Source organism: Haematobia irritans, chromosome 2 (genome assembly GCF_050003625.1).
Source record: "Haematobia irritans isolate KBUSLIRL chromosome 2, ASM5000362v1, whole genome shotgun sequence".
In the NCBI taxonomy this organism is placed as follows: domain Eukaryota; kingdom Metazoa; phylum Arthropoda; class Insecta; order Diptera; family Muscidae; genus Haematobia; species Haematobia irritans.
Window position 1 is genome coordinate 88,564,030 of NC_134398.1, and position 25,127 is coordinate 88,589,156.

Sequence of the window (25,127 nt, forward strand, 5' to 3'; positions counted from 1 at the left end):
TTCTATGGGGAGTAGTTCGTCATTTCTTAAAATCTCCACTTAAGAAACCTACAAGAAGCGTTTTTCCTACCAGGTAAGAGTGATTGTTGAATGCAGTGAAATTATTTTGCTCCGTCTTTGGCTTTATAACAACCAACGTACACTGAAAAAAATTCGGCATATTAATAAAGTCTGCACAGAAGAAATTGTAGCTCATAATTTATAACAAGTTTTGAACTTCAATTTAGTTAATCGCACTTCTATCCAATTAGTTCAAATTTCAAAAATTTTATAAAATTACGTACTCTGCAATATCTGGTCAAGTTTTCGTTCCTGTAAGGAAATTTGTACTTATACATATTACAAAATATTTCCATATCAATCAGTTCAATTTTATAAAAGTTAATGACTGTTTTTCTTAAATGACCCTCTGTTTTTCATTGGAAACAAGGGTACAGTGGATGGTATAATTCTAACTTACAAATAAGGAGATATTGACAACGAAATGTCGTAGAAGTTTCACGGTCCAAGTGGACGTTGTTCCAATGACAATCTAGACTTGTCGCCATAAGCGTAGGAAGGCTTCTGGGGAGGGGGCTTAGACCCCCCAGAAAAATTTTAGCCCCCCCCAGAATTTGAAACTCTATTTATGATTTTCCGTTTTTCAATAAATGTCAATAGTTTTTTTTTTAATTTTTAGAAAAATAAAACAAGTATATACAATTGCACAAAGTTCCGCTAATGACTTTCATGAACAATCGAATTACTTGGGTTGTGGTAGCAGTTACCGATGGCAATGTTTGAAGTCAGATATTTATGAAATAAAGCTGTGGTTGAACTTATGATTGATTTAGTTTAGTCAATTTAATTAAAAAAATAGTAATTGATATTAAAACATTCTTTCATAAATTAATATCTTAATAATGGTGCGAAAAAGCGTTGCCTAAAAAGTAGTGAAAATGTTCTTTTTGGGTCTAGAAGTGGTGCAAAATTGGCGGAGAAGCAATGAATGTAATATGAGCTTGTCATAGGACAAATGTTCACCGTTTCAACAGCCGTTGCAATGAATTTGCATCACTTCTTAAGGTGAGATCCGAATTCAGTGAATTAAAAAATTTTGTGATATTTTCCCAAATAAATAATTTTTATATTGTTTTTATGATTTTTAATGCATTCTGACGCTAGTTTGAAACGGTTTTCCTCGAATAATTTCGAAACATCGATTTTTCTATAATGGATTTAGCAGTTTTGTGGCAAAATTTGAATAATTTGTACCAATTTATTTATTCTTACTCTTTTTTTAAACTATTTGAAAAAAAAGAAAACAAAAAATTACACATTAAAATATGACAAAAAAAAAAAGTAAAAAATGAAGTAGTTAAAATAATTGAGGACATTTTTGGAAGTACTTTTAAAGTTGTGCCTTTAGAACAACTCACAATTTTCTTGCTGGGAAAAGTGTGGAACTACTTTTAGTTGCTTTATTATAAATAAATTGTCGAGTTATTTTGATGCCCAATTTTTTATTAAATTTTATGAAATAAAACATTAATTGAACCTATAAGTTCAGTCTATAAATTTTTAGCTGGGGGGGCTATAGCCCCCCCTAGGAAAATTGTCTAGCTACGCTAATGCTTGTCGCATTTACTGATCATAGGTCAATGGAGTGTTTTAATTCCGTTTTAATTAGGGTGTCCAAAACCGATTAACCGCATTCCATAACACAGACCAAAACCGAATAGTGATAGCGTTGGTTTAACCGGTTTTCTGTATTTGTCATTTTTTTCTTCCAAATTTTGAAGTTTTTGAAGAGAGATACTGAAGATGAAATACAATACCACTCTCCATGCGACGATTTCGCATGTTTCGATTGTTGTCTTACAAGTAAAATAACAATAGCATTAGTTTACAAAAAAAAAATCGTGTACATTTGATGAGATGTGACTTTTTTATGTATTTTGATCGGCTGAATTCTTTTTCCACTAAACAATGAATGTCCGATTATATCGTTGTTGATACTTAAATGAAAGGTATTAAGATGACGAAAAATCGTGTATAAACTATAATTTTCTTCAAGTTGGTCTTATTACTCACGTTAGAGTATCATCTATACGACTATGAAGAGAAAAAATTGTTTCCATAAAAAAAATAACATTGTTTTCGAATTCAGCAGATCAAAATACATAAGAAAAGTGAACTAGTGTATTTTCTCCCTTTTTTTGTTAAAGAGAAAATAAACTCAATTATTAGAAATGTTTTGATGAAATCTTTTTATCTTATTTATTTAATTAAAAAAAATTGAATCGCGAGAAAATGTCGTTTGTCCTTAGTTAATTTTAAAATATTCATTTTATTACATAGCTAATAGGTTGGCTGATAAGTCCCCGGTCTAACAAAGAAAACATTTTATGTCAAAATTCGTTTTTATTATTCAACATAGTTTCCTTTAAAAGCGATACAACGATTATAACGACCTTCCAATTTTTTGAAACCATTTTGGTAGTACTCCTTCGGTTTTGCTTCAAAATAGGCCTCATTTTCGGCGATCACCTCTTCATTGCTGCCAAATTTTTTCCCTGCGAGCATCCTTTTGAGGTCTGAGGACAAGAAAAAGTCGCTGGCAGCCAGATCTGGAGAATACCACCCACCGAAGCCCAATTCATGAATTTTTGCCATCGTTCTCAATGACTTGTGGCACGGTGCGTTGTCTTGGTGGAACAACACTTTTTATACCCTTCACCACTACTGTGGTACAGGTACAACCTTTTAGTATACGGATCGGCTTAGAATTAAATTCTGAGTCGATTTAGCGATGTCCGTCTGTCTGTCTGTCCGTCTGTCTGTTGGTGTATTTTTGTATGCAAAGTACAGCTCGCAGTTTTAGACCGATTGTCCTAAAATTTGGTATAGGGTCCTGTTTCGGCTCAAAGACGATCCCTATTGATTTTGGAAAAAAAATCGGTTCAGATTTAGATATAGCTGTCATATATATTTTTCACCGATCTGGTCATAATTGGCGTGTATATCAACCGATCTTCCTCAAATTCCCTATATCCGAATATTTTATGAGTCTCGAAAAACTTGCAAAATATCAGCCAAATCCGTTCAGATTTAGATATAGCTCCCATATATAGCTTTCGCCCGATTTACACTCATATGACCCCAGAAGCCAATTTTTAACTCCGATTTAGTTGAAATTTGGCACAGGTAGTATAATTTGAATTGTAACTATGTGTGCCAAATTTGGTTGAAATCGGTTCAGATTTAGATATATCTTCCATATATAGCTTTCGCCCGATTTACACTCATATGACCTCAGAAGCCAATTTTTAACTCCGATTTAGTTGAAATTTTGCACAGGGAGTAGAATTAGCACTGTAGCTATGCGTGCCAAATTTGGTTGACATCGGTTCAGATTTAGATATAGCTCCCATATATATGTTTTTTCTGATTTCGACAAAAATGGTCAAAATACCAACATTTTCCTTGTAAAATCCCCACTGCTTAGTCGAAAAGTTGTAAAAATGACTCTAATTTTCCTAAACTTCTAATACATATATATCGAGCGATAAATCATAAATAAACTTTTGCGAAGTTTCCTTAAAATTGCTTCAGATTTAAATGTTCCCATATTTTTTTACTAACATTGTGTTCCACCCTAGTGCTTTAGCCGACTTAAATTTTGAGTCTATATATTTTGTAGAAGTCTATCAACTTCTGTCCAGATCGAGTGATAGTTAAATGTATGTATTTGGGACAAACCTTCATATATAGCCCCCAACACATTTGACGGATGTGATATGGTATCGAAAATTTAGATCTACAAAGTGGTGCAGGGTATAAAATAGTCGGCCCCGCCAGACTTAGACTTTCCTTACTTGTTTCTTCTTCATATGGGGCCGTTTTGCCGCGATTTCGACCTTCAAACGCTCCAATAACGCCATATAATAGTCACTGTGGATGGTTTTTCCCTTCTCAAGATAATCGATAAAAATTATTCCATGCGCATCCCAAAAAACAGAGGCCATTACTTTGGCAGCGGACTTTTGAGTCTTTCCACGCTTCGAAGACGGTTCACCGGTCGCTGTCCACTCAGCCGACTGTCGATTGGACTCAGGAGTGTAGTGATGGAGCCATGTCTCTTCCATTGTCACATATCGACGGAAAAACTCGGGTGTATTACGAGTTAACAGCTGCAAACACCGCTCAGAATCATCAACACGTTGTTGTTTTTGGTCAACTGTGAGCTCGCGCGGCACCCATTTTGCACAGAGCTTCCGCATATCCAAATATTGATGAATGATATGACCAACACGTTCTTTTGACATTTTTAAGGCCTCTGCTATCTCGATCAACTTCATTTTACGGTAATTCAAAATCATTTTGTGGATTTTTTTGATGTTTTCGTCGGTAACCACTTCTTTCGGGCGTCCACTGCGTTCACCGTCCTCCGTGCTCATTTCACCACGCTTGAATTTTGCATACCAATCAATTATTGTTGATTTCCCTGGGGCAGAGTCCGGAAACGCATTATCAAGCCATGTTTTTGCTTCCACGAAATTCCTTTTTTCCATTTTTTTTTTCACAATAACAAAAGTTGCTTCACAAAAGACGCTCTATCTCACAAACTAATGACTTACAGACGTCAAATTTTGACACGAATCATTTGAAGCTTGGTACTATATAAAAATAATATGCATTTAATACTAGCGACACCATCTGTGTGTCAGACCGGGGACTTAAAAGCCAACCTGTTATAATTGTCTTAAATAGCAATTATTCGCTGACCATCGTACACGCAAAAAAAAAAATAATTCTGTCCTCCCAAAAAAATTTTAGACAAACAAAATATGTACTTTTTGTGATAAACGTTTATTCTTTTCCAGGATGTAAACCAATTTCATAAAGACTATCTCAAAAAAAAAAAGAAATCTTTCCTGGCTAATTGCTTTCTCCCTAACATCTTTCTTATTTCCACGAGTTTTATCGAACCGCCGACCATACAATTTGTAAGCCAACACAGTATCCACTGGGCTTCGTAGCTGTTATTGTCATCAACAGACAATTATCGCTATAGCCAGTAACGCAAACAGTCAAACAGTTATATTAATACAGCTTAGTTTTCGGCACTCACGAGCCGATTAAAGCAACCTTTATTTAACAGTAACATACATTTGTTTGCCCACCGAGGACCATTGTATGTTAGTCTTCGACAAAATCGTTCACCGTAGTGTTTCGGACTCATCGTTTCTTTTGTACAAAGACACTAGTGCCATCAAATTATTCCTTTTCGTTCCATACAAAAAATATGGAAAATTGGGTGAAATTACTTCAAACAGTGTATATAATAATAGGAATAGTAAGAAAAAATAATGAATATAATGCAGCTTTAGGCAAGTCAGTAAACACAGAAAAGCAAACTCTTTGGAGAGATCTTTGGATTTCATAATATTATACTCTGTGTAAAATTATTGATTGCAAGAAATTAAAAGAAATTGTTTGTGTTTTGTGAAGAGCCTGAGATGGAACTAATGATTCTATTAAATAGCAGCATATCTATTAATGATGTAATATACATACGAGCCAAAATGAATGGATTGGCAAATAGCTACAGTCAAAAAGTAATAATCATCAAAGACAAAAAATCAAACTGCGATCCGCGGAACGATGCAGCGTAAATTGAAAATAAATGACAAAAGGAATGATGAGAGCGAAAGAGATGTAACTAGTGATAATCGTTCGTTTTAGTGAACCGTTCATTGGAACTAGTTCGTTCCGGAACGACACAAGACTAGAGCAATGGTTAGTGCGTCCGGCGTGCGCATCAAGGTCCCTGTTCGACCGAACCGCAAAAAGTTTTTTTTTTTATATATTCCAGGTATATTCGGAAGATTCCGAAAAGATCTTCGACATTACATATTAAATTTTTAATATGAAACTGTAAAATGTGTCTTATTAAAGACTTAAAGTAAAAAAAAAACAGCGCTTGATATAAACGAAATTGTCTGTGTTTTTGGTTCAAGAATTATTTATTTTATTAAAAAAAGTCAGTAACAAAATATTTGTTTGTCATAATAGTTCGAAGAAATTAAAAAAACTCTAACAAACGAAAATCATTTTCGGTACACTTGATGCCATATTCATGGATTGTGTTTTCTTCAAACGGAAACGCTACGTAATAATTTGTACTTCACTACCGATAAGGTTAAGTTAAAACTGCAGATGGGTTATGGTGTGTACCCAATTACACCTTGTACTTCATCCCTCCCATTATTGTACTTCACCCCAACCGTGTTCGAACACTTCCCTTTTAAGTACCAACCCTTTACTACGCTGTGTTTGGTCGGAAGTGATCTTGTGCGATACTCAGTTTGAACGGAACTTTCCAGGGAATGTAAATAACAGTTATCCAGAAAATTTTAACTCAAAAACTCTTCATGTTAGAGTCAACGGATACCTATACTGTCATATACCAATAGATCTCGGAATGCAGAATCTATGCTGATATCAAAGCTAAGGTTTTTTTTGCAACGTAAAAATAAATTGTCGGATGAAATTCTTGAAAAGCCAGATTCAAGTATCCATCGTAAATAAAACTCTTTTTAGGAGATTTATTTTTTACTTCAGAAAATTAAAACTCTTTTCAGGAGTTTTATGTTTCGTCTTAAGGCCGGTACTATTTTCAAGTTGAAAATCACATTATTTTCGAGATTAATTTTTCTGAAATAATCCAAATTATACATGGAAACAAACATATTCCTGTTAAATTTTGACGAAGAAAAAAGTGCACATCAATGGAGTAAATTGCCTGCTTTAAATTTTCAACGCAAGAAGCGAACATAGTACTGCTCTTTTAATAAAACTCTTATTCCAAATTTCCAAAGGAAATATCGCCCTGTAAAAATTTAAGAGCAGAGAATGCTCTTTCGACGCTTACTTGAATTGCTGGAAATATATAAAAATACGGATAATTAATATTTTTGCCTCCCATGTATATAATCATGTCCGTCTGTCTGTCTGTTGTAATCACCCTACAGCCTTCAATAATGGCGCTATCATCCTGAAATGTGGCACAGATTCGTTTTGTTGCAGGCAGGTGAAGTTCGAAGATATCGGTCCAAGTTTTGATATAGTCCCCATATAAACCGATTTCCCGATTTGGGGATTTTGTCTGAAATTGAAAATCTAGAGGTACTTGAGGATCACAAAAAGGTGTACCGAAAATCGTGCCCATCGGTCCATGTTTTGGTATAGCCCCCATATAGACCGATCTCCCGATTTTGCTTCTTGGGCTTCTAGAAACTGTATTTACTATCCGATTTGCCTGAAATTAGAAATCTAGAGGTATTTTGGGACTATAAAGAGATGTGTCGAAAATGGTCCGTATCGGTCCATGTTTTGGTATAGTCGCCATATAGACCGATTTCCCGATTTTTATTCTTGGGCTTCTATAAACTGTATTTATTACCAGATTTGCCTGAGATTGGAAATATAGACGTATTTTGGGACCCCAAATATGTGTGTCGAAATTGAGGTGTATCGGTCCATTTTTTGGTATAACCCCCATATAGACCGATCTCTCGATTTTAATTTTTGGTGCGTCTAGAGACTATATTTCCTAGCCGATTTGCTTGAAATTGAAGATATTTATAAAAGTATTTTATGATCACAAATAGGTGTGTCGCAAATGGTTCCTACTGGTCCATATTTTAGTGTAGCCCCCATATAGACCGATCTCCCGACTTTATTTTTTGGGCTTCTAGAATCCGTACTTTTTATCCAATTTGCCAGAAATTAGAAATATAGACGTATCTTAGGACCATAAAGAGGTGTATCGAAAATGGTCCGTATCGGTCCATGTTTTGGTATAGCCCCTATATAGACTGATCTCCCGATTTTACTTCTTAGGCTTCTAGAATTCGTAGTTTTCACCCAATTCGTCTGAAAGTGGAATTCTAGAGGTATTTGAGGAACATTAAGAGGTGGTGAGTATCGGTCCATGTTTTGGTATAGCCCCCATATAGACCTAACTCCCGAATTTATTTCTAAGACTTCTGGAATCCGGCTGACCACAAATAGGTCAGCCGAATATGGTGTGAGTCGACCCATGTTTTAGTATAGCCTCCACATGGACCGATCTCCAGATTTAACTCCTTGGGCTTCTAGAATCCGTAGTTTTTATCCGATTTGCACAAAAATGTAAATTTACTGGAATTTAGACCCTCACAAATCTGTATCTCATATATTTTTACCGGTCCATTTGGTAAGGCATCGATATAGACCGGTATATTTTCTCTCCGGTTAATTTTAACTGAAAAATTTTCGTCAGTTAAGTTCCTAACTGGCCTATTGAATATAAAGACAAAATGACAGCTTCGTCTATAATACGGTTTAAAAGTTGGTTAGTTAACGGAACACTAAGGGAGCTTTATGAAAATGGGGGTTAGTATATTTTTGAGTTTAAAGTAGAAATGTAATAAAAAACACAAGTATTTTAATATATAAAAATCAGGGATATATTCGATAATATTATATAGTTATTCAATTTATTAAATTTTGAACTTAATGTTTTGCTCTCTTTAGCAAATGATGAAAAGAAAAAAAAAAACTAACAACAAACAATGATCAATGAAGTGCATTCTAGCAGAGATCAATATTAGCTTTGCTTGAACATCGTATAACACATTCCATTCTTGCTAATTCGCAGCATTCATTCTGTTATATCGAGCAAATAAGGACTGATGATATCACTACAAAACAATGAATGAATGTGTAAATTGATGAATGGGAATGGTTAGGAGGTTACACACTCACGTTACTTCTTTATGTATAGTATTTTACACTCGAAAAAAAACTATAACCCAATACAAGCAAAATTTGGCAGAATATTTCGAAATCGAAATTTAACATTTTTTTACAAAATCTCACCAGCTTTATGAATCCAAGTAGAATGCCTTCCCACGGTGTTACTCTGCTGCTGGACAAAAATGGTTTAAATATATGATTTAAATAATTTTACTTGCATTAAGCTGGAACTAATTGTGTCGACTTATCAAAGACCGTTTAAATAAACGCCATGCTTTATACCAAAATTAATGGCCTGTTCCTATATATCGAACGAAAGCTTTCTTTCGTATTCCAAACGAAAGAAAATTGATTTTTATTCTTTTATTTCGAAAGGCAAGTCACCTCATATTTTGTTGTCGAGTAATAAACGAACATATACAATAAGTGTCAAGAAAAAAGTAAAAGCATTGTTAACATTTCAATGAATTCTCAGGCCAAAAATTTAAAAATACACATTTTTAATAATCAATGTATTCTCATACAAACGAATCGAACTTTCAAAAATAGAATACCCCAAATTCATTCGAATACGAGTGACTGCCTTTCTTTCGAACTGGTTTTCGTTCGATATACAGGAACAGGGCATAAACTTATTTCTGCATAAATTCCACACAATTTCATAGCTGTTGTGGGGAAAAATTGTTTGTTAGTTGTTCTAATCCACCTTAGAACAGTGGTCGTTGATGCAAGTTTACAAAATTGATGTTGGCTAATTCTAGGGTGAGGTTTCCATTACAAAAGCTGTTGAATTATGATATTCTTTCGGGTTTAAAAGAGCACATTGCAAGATATCTGATGAAATTCTTTAATCGCCGAAGAAACTAAGAAGAGGTTTCTGTGCAGATTACTTAGAGCACATTGCAGGCCGTGTGATGAATTTTACTTTTTTTTTTTGTTCGTCCAGGAAATTAAAAACGGGTTTCTGTACAAATTATTCAGACGACATTTTTTTGTTAATTGAATCCACTTTTCTAGTTTCTGCATATTGGACCCAAAGCAAAAATTCTTCCATAAATAAAAGGAGTCTCAGCCGCAAATTGCCGTGCTCACAATATTGCCACAGCCACTTTCCAGATATTTTCTCGAATGAAATTTTGAAAAATTGGCCAATTGTTTGCAAGGGAAATTATTCAGTTGGAGAAGATACACCGAAAAAAAAGTTTACTATTTTTTATGAAAAATGAACTAACCCATAGTAAGAATGACCATGATTTGGCGCCAAAGATTTTTTTCATCTATATAAGTTCATGATTTTCTTATAAATTAATTCATGTATTGCATCGTATTTTAGTTCATTATTACTATGCTTTGGGAAGAATATAGTTAAACTCATTCAAAATATTCCTGCTATCCGGAAAAATGAACAATTTTTTGGGAAACCTGTATTAAGAAATTGGTTTGAAATAAACTGTTTGTCGGTATAATTTTCAAAAAAGTAGAGAAATTGAGGAATCAAAGGTACAACAAGCCTGTATACAACTAAGAAATTTTTCGTACAAAACAAGTCAGTTTTCTATAACCACCAGTATTTTATTTCAAAAAATTATTATTATATTACACAAAACTATGGCTTATGATATACAATAAAGGAAATATTTTTATTCGTACGTTGGATGCAGTTACTTGTCGGTAGTTAGTAATTGCTTCTTCAAAAGAGTAATATTCTATGATATTAGGACTAAACTTATTAATTTAAATTTCCATGTTTTCTATCCATATGAAAGATGTATGTGGCATAAGTTGCTATATTCATTGAATTGTTGTCCAATTTCATCGATTTTGGCTAACTTTTGTTGGGCGGATTTGTCTTATAAGCATCTGAAATTGCAAAGTTATACAAAATATAAGAAAAATATTATCAAATTCTATCGTTCATATTGATTTTTAACTTACGGTTTTCAAGAGTATTTCCTAGAGCCAATAAGGATATCAGCTTAGTTAGCATTAAACAGTAAGAATATTCCAAAAAATTACCATTACAAGGCCTGTCTATCTGCAAGTGAAAATAATTATTTTTAATAAATTGAAATTTTGGTTTTATTAAAAACGGACAAAATACCGTTTATAGAAAAACTTACCACATTGAAAAATCCATCCAGTAGGTACATTATTGGAATCATATCCATGGACTAATGGGACGTTATTGAAAGTATTCTCAGAATATATTTGAAATAAAAAATATTATAAAAGTAGACATAATTTCCACTTGTCAGTATAGCATTTATTATTTAAGGTGGATATTAAGTTCGAGTTTAGCGGCTAAAATCGCAATTTTCATGATAAGTTTTCTTTAATAATCCATTATAAAAAATAATCTTTATAAAAAACTTGGTTTGGGCTATTCTCCATGAAGTTATATTCAAATTTGTATCGAAGACGTATAATTTTATATTTTTCTTAGTGATTTATTTTTAATTTTAGCGGCTAAACTCGAACTTAGTACTCACCTGTAGGAATTGCTGTAACATAAAAAATACAGATTAAAAAACTGGTTGCATCTCCAACCTGTGATCCAGATGTAGAATATACACTGAAAAAACAGTGAACCCATTTCCATTGCAAAATGAACTAAACTGTAGTAATATTGACCATGATTTAGCCCTTAAGATTTTTTTCAACTTGTCTAGTTTATAATTCTCTTAAATTTTAGTTCATCTATAACATTGTATTTTAGTTCATTTTTACAACACCATAAGATTTATATACCCCTACCAAGTTAAAAAGTCAGTATTATTTTGGTTTACTTGCTTATTTTTTGGGAAAACCGATAATAAAAATTGGTTAACAGTCTCTTTACAATGTCGACGACTAAACTATTTTTAATCAATCATTCCACAGTACAGAGAAATTAAATAATGAAAGGAACAACAAACCGTTTTACTATTATGCAAATTTTCATACAATAAAATTAAACTTTCTTTAAGCAAAAGTACTTTATTATAAAAACTTATGATGAAAGTTCTTAATACAATGTTTTTGTGATTAAAAATTATGACCACGTGGAACAAGAAAGTAGTTTATTTTAACTCGCTTTTTGGACATTTTGACTTTTCCTTAGTTTTTTATTCATCGTAAGTATATTTTTCACATATCTTGCTGAAAAAAATGGAAGGAATAATGAAAAATTTTAAAAATTAACATGTAATAAAATATAATTTTTTAGCTCTTTAAATTAGCTTGTAACTTACCATATTTGGGGGCATTTTATTAAATGGTGTAAGGAATTCAACTTTTCTTAGATAAACGTACCTCATAAAGTTTGTACCTGAAACAATTAGAGAAATAATGAATTAAGTAATATATTAACACATAAAATTGTGTTGTTATCGATGTGAAGGACATAATACAATAAATATTCTTGTTAAAAGAAAGCCAAAGTTTTAATATAAAACTTGCCAATTCTCTATTACATTGTACGCTGAGGTTAAAAAGTTATCAAAATTTATTTGGGGTTACTCTGAAATTAAATATTTATTTTTTACATTAAATAAAAAACATTAAATTGGTTTCCAAAAATCTAATTAAAGAAATAATATGCATTAAAAAGTAAATAATCTGGTTAAAAGAATGTTAAAGAAAGCTTACCAATTCATAAAAATGTTGTTATTCAGAAATTAAATATTTGTTTTTTACATTATATATTATATTTGATTAAAATAATACTAAAATAAGGTATTAAAAACATGTAATTTTGATAATAAAAAGGTCATAAAACGTAAATATTCTAGTGAAAATAAAGCCAATTTTTAAAAGAAAACTTACCACTTCTCTATTAAATTATACGTTGAGGAGAAATATAAAAATTTGCCCGAATCCATCTGGGGTTGCTCTTAAATTAAATATTTTTTTACAACAATAAAAAACATGAAACTGGTTAAAAAAAAATAATAATAATAATAATTAGCAAATAATAATATACATAAAGAATATTATTTTTTAAAAGAAAACCACATTGAAAAAAGAACACTTACCTATTTATGATTAAACTATATGCTGAGGTGTAACAAACAATCTTCCAAATCCATCTGGAGTTGCTCTGAAATTGAATATTTATTTTTTACATTGAATAATAAAAATTAAATTAGATAAAACAATTTCAATATACTTTCCATTTCAGCATTTTTTCCTAAATATTGAACATTCTTAATAACTTTTTTCTAAGCTACCGATCATCACTTCGCCTTTGTACACCTCATCGCTAAAATATTAATAACTTTTATTTAAAAGTTTTAATAAGCAAACACCAATATATGTCTCAAAAAACCAAAATATTCCATACCTTTATATTCCCTTGTTACATACTTGCTAAAAAGATGCAACAGCCCACGCCAACGCCAATACAGACCAGAATGTATTTTATTTCCAATTGGTGTAATCTGGAGGCAAGAAATGGGTTTATGAAAAACCAATAAATGTATTTAAACGTCCAGAGAACAACGTACCTTCTTCCAATAATTATTTGCACGCACAAAAATTTTAAATAAATTTCCAATCAAGCTGGGCTGACTTTATAATTTTTTCGGATTGAAAAGAATTTTTAGGAATATTTTACGTCTTCTTTCAAGAACAATGATCACGAAAAAGAATGGAAGTAATTTCGTCTTGTCAAACTACTTTTTGCTCTTAGCGTGGAGATCGATAGCTGAGAATGACAATGTCAAAAGTGCTAAAAACAAAATGTAGCCACCAAAACTTTTTTCCGTGCACCCTACGACCCCCCGAAATACAATTTATTAGTCTGTGTCGTCATTCGAAGTCCGATCGAAAAGAAACGCATATCGTTGTTCGTGGTTGATCAGAGGCTATATTTCGTGCATTGGTCATTTTGGACTCCGACGTCAAATTTGATTTTTATTTTTTTTTTATTTCGCTTCGTATACTCCTATGATGCCCATTTCTGATAACCATTATAAAGATCTTAACAAAATATGAAACTTTTGCTTTTGAAGTATTTACTTATATTCATAAACAAAAAAGTTACAGAGATAGAGATTTTAAAAAGTCAATAGGTCACCCTACACACCACCAAATAGTTTTTGCTGTGTTGTCATGATGTCCGATCGAAACCACATGCACATCGTTATTCACATCTACGAAATTAATTTATAAGGCATTTAGAACACAAAACCTGTTTATCTGTAAATTTCTAACGGTATCTTTGTATACATACTCGTTGTTTGCACTACGGCATTTTCTGCGTTATGCAAAGTGCATGTGTTTTTGCTAGAACAATTTGAGAGCCTACTGTTTTAAAAATCTAACAATCACTTTCGCTACATGATTTTTTAAGTCTGTCCATATTTTTGTGAGAGAAGGCTGTTGATAGTATTTGAAAAGCGTGAAAACAACAGCCTTCTCTCACAAAAATATGGACAGACTTAAAAAATCATGTAGCGAAACTTTTTTTCCTTTAGGCCGTGACCCTATCTACTGGGCACCATGTAGCAATTCTACTACGTCACTGAATCCATTATTATGTTTACAGAGTCGATAAAAGGAACTGTGTTTCTCATAGTTATTTCTTCAAATGGGTAGTTTTAGGGGAAATTTTGTGTTAAGGTTTGAAAGAAAATCCGTATCTTTATTGTTATTTTGCAAATGCTAGATATATATTTGTACTACCGAGACCAGAAAAATATCTTAATCTCCATAATTTGCTTAATAACGCTTCTCGCGAAAACTTTTTAACAAATTTTATTTCCAATTTCAGTGTACACCCAGGTACCAGCTCGAAATGGTCACGAAAAGTCCTACAAAAACCCATCGGCTCTGCCAACACAGCGAACATCGTGGATCATTACAACCCCTAATCATGCATCTCAACGAACTCCATCTGGGGAGTCTACAATCATACGACTTGGCTTATTTGCGACCCTTGCTCTTATTTGGCGAATAATGTCAACGAACTGAGTGTAAGGTCATTCCACTTGATGTGGAATGCGTTCCATCATTGTTGCGTGGAATGCGTTCCTGTTGTTATCATTGTTGTTTGTATGCGAAATAACCCCCTCCCAGCAACTAACATTGGAAACGATCAATTGAGGTAAAAGCTGAGTGGATTCAGTGTCCTTATTCCTTACAAAGGCAAATATCAGAATTGCACAAGACATGAAAAACAAAACAAAATTAATTGTTGACAAGGGAAAAATGTTAACATTTCACTGTGTCGCAGAGGATAGCCAATTTACAAAGAAAAACATCATTTATATTTTAACAAAATTCTCTCTCACTCTCCCACACACTCATGTACATATTATGTATTTACAATATTATTATCCACCAGAATGCTACATTGAATACAGGTTATATAATTGTTGTTATTTTATATGGTGACTGATGATAATAGAGGTGAAACCCATATTAACCGAAAATTGTGAATACTACATCTACATTAATTCCAAAATTAAAAAACAAAGAATATAACTGTTGTTTTTTATGCGCTGTTCTTGTATATCGAACGAAAACCCATTCGAAAGAAATTTTTAAAGTTCGATTCGTTTGTATGAGAATACATTTATTATCAAAAAAAGAGTATTTTCAAATTTTTGGCCTGAGAATTCATTCATATGTTTACAACGTTTTTACTTTTTTATTGATAAATATTGTATATGTTCGTTTATACAGGAACACAGAAAAAAATTTCACGAACATTTTTCCAATTAAAATTTTAATTGAGTTTTAAAAAATATTCAATTAAAAATTTAATTGATTCAACAAATTTTTTAATTGAAACAAAAATCAATCATAAAAATTAATAGTATCAATTAATTTTTTAATTGGATCAATTAATTTTTTAATTGACCTTCAATTATTTTTTTAATTGATACTATCATTTCTGTGATTGAAGACATTTTAATTAAAAAATTAATTGGACCAATTAATTTCGTGATTGAACCAGAAAAAAAATTTTTTGTGTGAACCGGGCATTAGTTTTTCACTAACCGTCTTTTATGTCGCCTGACACCGTTGATAGTGTTATTCTTGGAATAACATAAAAATTTCGATAAAAATGTTTATAAATGTACTCATATCATAGGCATTCGCTCGAATTTAGCATTGTGGAAACGATTTTATTTATTGATTTTATATTGGAAAAACTAAAATTTTCGGCACGATGTTAATAATTATTTTCCAAAAATGTAATACATGTCGTTATTTTTAATTAAAAAATGTTTAAAGAGTAGTTCTAAGAATTAGCAAAATATCGTATGCTTTTCCAGAGATTTTCATTCACTTATTGGAGCACACAAACAACCACCCCTTTGGAATTACATCCAGCATACATAGGAAAGAATATGATGACCTCAAACATGTTTCAAGAGCAATACACTATTATTTTTGGAACATTTTCGACTCAAAAGGGTTGTTTCCTCTGCAAATATAAAAAAAATTGCCCCAATCAGACAATAATTTTCGAGAGTCTCTATAAAATTAAGGTTTTTGAAAAATAACGAAACTTCCACATTCGATAATACCCTCCATTGACAATGAATGTTTTTTTTTTTGCACTATGAATCGGCGAACAATGTCTTTTATCGATTTCCGATATTTCAGAAAACGTTTTCCAACCGATTTCGCGCGTTAATTAAAATGTTTGCTATTTATAACTATTTGAATCTTTTTTTAATTAATCTGTTTTCGCGAAAACACAGATTAAAATGCAGACAATAACTTTCATTGCCAATGGAAGGCATTATCGAATGTGGAAGTTCCGTTATTTTGCAAACACCATTATTATATGGAGACTTTTTTGATATAAAAAACACTATTTTAGCAACATCACCTCAAACGTGCTTGAAGAGCAATTTTTTTTATTAGGAACATGTAATATGCATGCACAACCATATCTCAAGTGACTTAGACAACTTTAGACCGAACAAAGCTTTTTGACCTTTTTGGATTGGACATTATTTAAAACTGTCGTCACAGTGTAAGTACAATATTAACCATAACTTTTGATAGAAGTGTCTAATAAATTCCAACTTTTGACAGGATGTAATTCACATCAGTCCGAATAAAAAACAACGAATTCCGTCAAAACATGCTAAGTCGACTTAGCGTAGTCTGGAATGAGGCCATCGATATATTCTCCTAGTATTAACTCTTTGTTTATTAGTTTTGACTTTCTTTTGTTTTTATTAATGTTTTTAGAGAGTAATGATTTCATTTCATTTCATTTCATTTCATTTATTTATTTATAATCCAGAAGCCCCACCGGGCCTAAATGATTACAAGTACTACAAATGACACTAAACTAACCTAACTAAAGAAAAATCTTAAAAAAAATAATGTGAATGTTATAACAACTTTTAACACGAATAAAGACAAAATGTTTTGATTGGTAAAATATTGCTTATTTCCAAAGACAAGGATGACCAAATGTGAGCCAAAAGAGTTCAATTATATCAAAGCTTAGATAGAATTGTTTCTTTGAATCCGCCACATGACAAAGAGAAATTTCGAAGCTCATATGGAACAAGCGAATTCCAAAGCTTTACCGCCCTTACCTGAAAAGATCGCTGCATGACCAGTGATCGGAACAGAGGCATAACAAGGGCAGAAGTTCTAACCGAATTGCAAAAAGCAAATTTAGAGCTCAAATACTGAGGACTATCGAACTTTATGGTTCTGTACAACAATTGGATAACTCTAAGATCGATAAATTTCTGGAAAGAGCAGCCAAGAAATTGTATCGTGTAAGGCGTAACATGTTGACGGTAATCCAAATTGAATACGAAACGAACAATTCGATTAAAACAAACCTTTAATCTGTCCAAACTCCCTTGGGATGCACCGGACAATATTTCAAGCCCATACAAGATATGTGGTAATAATATCGTCATCCCTACTTTCCATCGGACATTGAAGGGTAACACAGAAGCAGTCGTATATATTCTCCGTAACAAAAAGGATATTCTAGCCATTAGCCTGTTAACATGACAATCAAACTTCAAATCAGCATCGATATAGAATCCCAAAATTTTCATTGAATGAACATTTACAATATCTAAATCACCTAGTGAAAAATACAAATTTCCGTGCCCGGAATAGTTAAAAGTTATTGATTTAGATTTTGTGGCATTTATCTGTATAAAATTAGAAGAACACCAGTTGTCTAGTCTAGAAAGCTCCTCATTCACCCTCCTTATAAAGTTTTCCACCCTATCCGGAGAGAAAGCCGCAAAAACCATCAAATCATCTGCATATAAATGTGCTCCCATAAATGTTAATGAAGTAAATATGTCATTTATATATAATGAAAAAAACATTGGTCCTAAAATTGAGCCTTGGGGAACCCCTCTGTATATCATCCTCAATCTTGAGTTTGTCCCATTAACCTGAACATACTGAGCCCTTTCACAAATGAAACTTTTAATCAGTCGACATAAGCTCTTGGAAAATCCGAAATTCCGATATAGTTTATTGAGCAAAATCTCATGACTTATAGAATCAAATGCACGAGTAAGATCAAGACTAACAACAGCCACACATCTTCTCCTGTCTAACTCTTCTCGAATGGAATCGGTTACACTTAACATTAAAGTCGTTGTGCTGTGTCCTCTTCGAAAACCAGACTGGTATGGAGAAAGCAAGTTTCTCTCTCGTATATGAGCAGATATCTGATCGTTAATGATGATCTCTAACACCTTAGATAAAGCAGGGAGAATGCTGATAGGACGAAAATCAGAGTATGAATTCGGAGAACTAACTTTCGGTACCGGGATTACCCTTGCACGTTTCCAAACTTCCGGAAAGCACGAAGTCGTCATTATAGTATTGTATATGTGGACCAAGTGGCTTGCAATCGACGGAAAAATCATTTTGACAAATTTAAGGTGAATGTCATCACAGCCAACAGCATTTGTTTTTATTCCACACATTGCGGCCCAAATTTCTGTAACGTCAGTGTTACGAAGCGTGTATCCATCATGCATTTCAGCAAATGCCGTCTCAAAGTCCATCGTGGGAGGACTAGATATCTGCGGCAACACAAAATGATCGTTACACCCATCTGGATCAATGTCATACCCCCCACGATTATCACCTGTATACCCAAGTTTGCGGAGTTCCATCCACATATCCCTAGCCGAACAACTAGTAAAAAAATTGCGGAAATGTCTAGCCCTTTCTCTACGGATGATCCTCTTAAGCCGATTTCGGTATCTGCAAAATGTTTTCCAGTTGGAATCGTTGCGACATTCAACGTAAGCCCTATAAGCAAAATCCCTCAGCTGTCTAGCTGAATTAATAGCAGCACAAAAATGCCAATCAATACGACCTGTTAAAACTATTTTCCTTTTTGGAACATGTGTATCGAACACTCTAAGTAAAATCTCATTAAAACATGCAATCTGGATATCAGGGTCATTCGTATAATATATTTCCCCAAAATCCGAGGCATCTAAATCTAACAGACAACTATTCAAATCCATAGCAGAATAGTCCCGTATCTCTATCCTACGAAGTGATTCTGTTTTCTCTACAGTGCACGAAATATAAACAGCAGCATGGTGGGAATTCAGTGCTGGAAACATAAATTGGCCTTGCGAAGCTACCATATTCCAATCATTAACCAAATAATAGTCAATAAGGGAACATCTGTCCGTCCGAAAATTAAAATGTGTTGGCAAACAATTGTGTAGAATATGTAGACCATATTGCGAACAAAGATCTCTCAATTCTCCACCACCAGCGAAAAGATTAATATTGAAATCACCAACCACAATTACAGAACTATACTTAGAACAAAGCTCACCTACGACGTCCCAACAGCTTCTAATTCCACCATAAGGAAGATATATCACTCCAACAAGCACTTTATGTTTAGAGTTAAAATTTATCTCAATAAAAATTCCCTCCGATACACAATCATTCTTGATCTCATAAACAACTTTCGAACGCAATGTCTCTCTAACATACATGCAAACGCCGCCTCCACGACCATCTAACCTATCCATTCTAAATAAACGGTATCCCGAAATATTTACCACTGAATTCGGCACGAACTCCTTCAACCATGATTCAGATATAGCAATGATATCGAAAACTTTTCCCGCAAATACAGCTCTTATCTCTTCTATTTTAGTTGAACTCGGCCCAGGCACAATACTTTGCGCATTAAAACGGATAACATTGAGATTGCAAGGGTCTAGTCCAAGACTATCTATAGCATCCTTGCCAATGATGGACGAGCCTATATTACTAGCCATAATCTGTGTTTAAATATCTTGTCCCTATTCGTGTTAATAAATTGTGTACTATTCTAAGCTTAAAACTAATTTTATTTTGAATAATCATTAACAAATTCATTCCTAATATTTAGAATTCAAATCTAATTTCGTGTAATAGCTATTCAAATATAATGTATATTACGATAAAAGATATATGGATTCTAATTTTAAAAATTATCCATTCATGACAATAGAAAGTATTTCAAAATTCCTTAATGCATTAATAATATTTTGTAATATTTGAAAATTGGATACTATATACGAATTATACACATTTTTTAATTAAAAAATCAGAACAAAAAGGATTTAGAAGATAAAGGAAATAATGCAAACAAGATATTACTACTTCTATGAATTATTTACTGATTCCGCACCCATTTCTTTTAAAATAGCTTCTAGTTCTCCAGCACGAACAATTTTGACAGAATCATCATTAAATACCAGCTTGACTTCAGGAATGTTCCTATTCATGAGTGAAAACTTTTTGATTTTATGTTTCTTCATTAAAGTACGACACATAAAGTTCATCTTGGTAGCAAGAGGAGTGAGATTGTCATTAATAAAAACACGGCTTTCAATGTCGTTATTAAGTATTTGACATAGTTTCAAACTTCGACTCGCCATATATTTCTTAAAAAGAGCATCACGTTTGTAAATATTATTGAATTTAACCATAACTTTCTTCTTGCGATTGACATAAGTGCAAATATTAATGTCGCAATGCTGCACCGGAATATCCAAGACTTCTCCAATTTTTATTATGGCATTGTATAATGATTCCGAGGACAAATCGCTAGGAAAACCACTAACGATAATATCTCCTCTATTTATCTGCCTTCTTAGGCTATTGTTTTCCACCTCTAATTGATATATTTTTGATTTAACATAGACTTCTGTCTCTTTAGTTTTTGCTACACAGCGGACCATCTCTTCTTTAATATCTTTCAATTGGGGAACGACATCCTCTGACACAATTTTCGAGAGATTTTTAATACAAACTTCCAGTTCATTGATTTTGGAGCACAAGTTGGTAGCCTCAGAAGAACGAGTCTCACGCAATGGCAGGTTGTCCAAACAAGAGGTGCATTTGAAAAGAACTCCGCTTTTACTATTTTTCATGAGCTTTAACATTGCGTCTGTAAGCATGGAATTTGTAGAAGAAACACATGCTGTATGAAACTTGAGGTTGCAAGATCCACAATTAATTACATTTGCTCCTTGAGCTTTATTATTGCAAATGCCGCACTGAGCCATATCAAAAGAAGAAATTCCAGCGAGTGTAGAACAAAAATCAAAAATTTATTTTTGCTTTTATTGTTAATGTCAATTGGTGAATACGAGGGAACAGTTACTTGCAGAGTCAAGAGCAAAGCACAATAACAACTACAAACTGATTAAATGCTTATGAGTTCAGTATAAGAGAGTGCAAATTCCGGGAGATAATGATGTTATTGTCTCTATAATCTTTGTTGTATATTATTCTCTTTATTCACACTGCAGTCAAAATCGCATTCAGTTTTCTTTTTGCACTTTATTTTATCATTCTCTCAAATCACTTATTTCGTCTTTTTGTTTTAGAGGGCATAATATTATGAAATGTATTGTGTCTTCTGGTATAGATATTAAAAAGTCTGCATTAATAAAATGTCTATATTTTTTTAAAAATAAAACAGAACTCAAACAATGTGTGTCACTACAGCAGTCATGATCCTGTTTCGAATCCCTTTATCAAAACTGCCACACAATTTCGTCGAATTTACATTATTTTTGAACAGCTCAAAAAATACACGTCACTCTCGTGTCATTGCCACACAATTTTAACCATCTCATCTCCTTTTGCTATCTATCATTTTGTTCTTATGACTTATCATCCTCTTTGATACGCGATAAGGGCTAGGTCACGCGTGGCCAACGACGTGTGCGAACAAAATTACTGCGATTTCCATCTACGTGTGGAAACAAAACAACAAGAACTCAAATCCCTTTTAATCTACAACATTTACGTTGAAAGGCACTTAAACAATACCCAGCAAAAACTAGGTAACCACATTTCATTACAATTGACATTACCAGGAGTAAAGCTCTCATTACACGTTGCATTACATTGCGGCGAGTTATAATGACTAACTTGTAATGACAAAAATTCTCGGTAATTTTCGAATTGTTATTCTCAAATTTTTAGGCAGTTGTAGTTAATATAATTATTCACATAATCGAGCACTTACATAAAAAATCAAAAAGAATATGTAATGTAACGGTAATTCTGAAGATTTTTCCGTTAAGAATTTTTTATCACAAATATTTCATAATAATTGTGTTTAATGACATTATCATATTATGTTTTAAATAAATGCTTTCTTATACCTCATTGACATTACACTTCCAAAATGCGCTTAAACTAAATTTCAAATGCCATTTGCCTTATAAAAAAGAGACTTAAAATCCACTTTTAGTAGATTTCGAACCTTATGTGAATTCGATATTGGATATATTATAACGTAATTCACGAATCCAACTCCCTTAAACAAACTACATTTATTTCTATTTTAAGTGTGAAATTAATTTGAGTGTAATCTTATTTAGATTATTTATTAGACAATATTCATTTCTATTCAAGTAGTTCTCTCATTACAGCACCACTCGCCATATTTTGATCCATTGTAATCGGCGATAGAAATTAATATTTTTGAGATTTCTTTGCCTGAGACAATAAGTGGCTATTTTGCAAGCTTTGGCTGGGGAGAAGTACTTTCCTCCTAGGACATGCGTATGTAAATGTAATCCGAAGCGATGCCAATTAATAAGTGGTTATTAATTTTTAAATAGGCTTACCTACAAGATTACCGGGTTATGAGAGTTTTTGCTGGGTATTATTATGTCGGAAATTATGTATCTGATTTCGGCAAGCATTTTTTATGTTTTTATGTAATTTTTGCAGCCAAAATGTTCCATGTTCCACGTCCAAAAATAACATTTTGCTCTTGAAACATGTTTGAGGCGATCATATTGCTTATCTGTGTGATTGGTGTTCAATTATATTGTAGGATTGCCATCAATCTAAAATTTTGCTCTCAAAATAATGCTATTGAATGCCATTACTTTTATTTGTAATTTAGTTTTTCCTTTTCCTTGTACGGAGGCTTTTTGCGCCAGTTTATATATTCATGACCACCCTAAACATGTTTCAAGAGCAACATGTATTTTTTGGAAGATGAACATGGAACATGTTTGTCTTCCTTGAGTTTGAAATATGCTCTCTATCATTCGAGATGATAAAACATTTATTGTTCCATTAGTTGGCTACAAGATACATTGCAAACATAGATTCAACATTCATTGAATTGAATTATTACATTCATAAGTCTTATTAATAAAATTACGATCCAAATAATGCAGTTGCAGTCCTTTTTTCATTAGGGTACAAATTATTTTTATGCCAATTGCGCATCCTCCTATTTGTACTTCACCGGTCAGCTGTTTTGCCGACGCGATAAATAATAAAAAAAAAACATTGAGAAACCGGCTCTTAGTTTATAAAAATCGGCACGACTGAACTTTCGGTAATATTTACATATTTCTAATTCGCAGTTGAATGATGACCGAGGAAAAAGGCTTACCGCAATAGTATGACATACTACGTTGAAAATAACCAATTTAAGTTGACAACTGATTTTCATTCCAATACAATTGATTTTAAGAACATTAAAATGCTTTAATTTTTTTGAGTTAGCACACTATTTAATGAAGGTAATTATGTTTTCATATTATTACCAAATTATTGTTGCATGTAAAAAATAAAAACAATAGATGGTTAACAACTGACCTCAAAAAATTGGGAACCACAAGCTAAAAAAAAACATATCCAATTACATCATATCACACTAACGATCGCTATCTACTGCCGACATATTGATGTGTTTCATTAACCACTCACAAAATATGGTGAACACTTTACATTTTGACCACATTAAAGAATTAAATACAAATATACAAATAATTGTTGTAAATTAACACACACTCATATATTGATTAACAAACAAACAAAAAATATTTAAATTGTAAATTTATGCTATATTCTTAAGAAGATCTCACACCAAAAACCTGTAAAGTAAGAGACAAATTCCATACAACTTACGAATTTCCCCCAATGTACATAGCATATGTATCTCCACTATATGCATATATAGTGAAGAGAGCAAAAACAGGCACCCACACAAACTACTCACTGACTCTCATATACTCGTACAAACTCTAAAGCATGAATTAATGATTACGATATTCAGTTGTAAGAGAAATGTATGTGTAAATGCAACAAACATTTGATAAACTTGTTATGCATTATAAATTATAATAGAATTAATGGAATGAGTGAGCGTGAAGTACAGACGTAATGGAACGGTACACAAAATCACTTTACGCCTGCATGAAATGTTAACACAACTGTTATAAGGACTATTGAAATTAACACATCAAAATCGTTCTTTAACTCTAATACAAAATAAACAATAATCGAGTGAAGAATCACTCTGGTCTGTCTACTCTGTAATTATGGTATTATTCTTATTATTACTATCAATACATAGAAATAATTTCATAAAAACTCTTCCTCCCCGAACAAAACCTTCAATATTGTTAAACATATCCAGAGAGGAAGGATATACAAAATTATATTCGGATATTTAAATATATTAATTATAAATATTCCCAGTATATCTAGAGGAAAAAAATATGTCTTCCGATACAGTAATAACGAAAATTGGTCTCACTAAGCAAAAACTCGTATTCGTATGTTTATAGTACTAAGTTACGTTTTAAGGATTTCAATGTATATACAAACCTACTATATAAATATCTACACAAACACAAACAGACATATTTTCATCTGCACAAAGAAGCCTCATTAAATTTCCAAAGGCTACAACATGTATTTTGTGGCTACAAAGAATAAAGTAAACTAATCTTTGGAATAAAAAAACTACGGGCATGGGTCTCAAGAAAATTAGTCTCTCAGCAAAACAAAATTGAATGATTTAAAGTAAAAATTATATGAACACAATCGGAGAAGGAATA

At 32.5% G+C, this 25,127-nt stretch overlaps 1 protein-coding gene across 1 annotated transcript in view; it reads left to right on the top strand.

Annotated features, from left to right (window-relative positions):
- The window catches only part of DIP-lambda (Dpr-interacting protein lambda), a 177,936-nt gene extending 163,012 nt beyond the window's left edge, over positions 1-14,924 (top strand). The window contains exon 10 of the mRNA XM_075294521.1: positions 14,537-14,924. Within this exon, the coding sequence (XP_075150636.1) occupies positions 14,537-14,736 (200 nt within the window). The 3' untranslated portion in view covers positions 14,737-14,924. The remainder of the gene's footprint in view (positions 1-14,536) is intronic.
- The last annotated feature ends 10,203 nt before the right edge of the window (positions 14,925-25,127 follow it).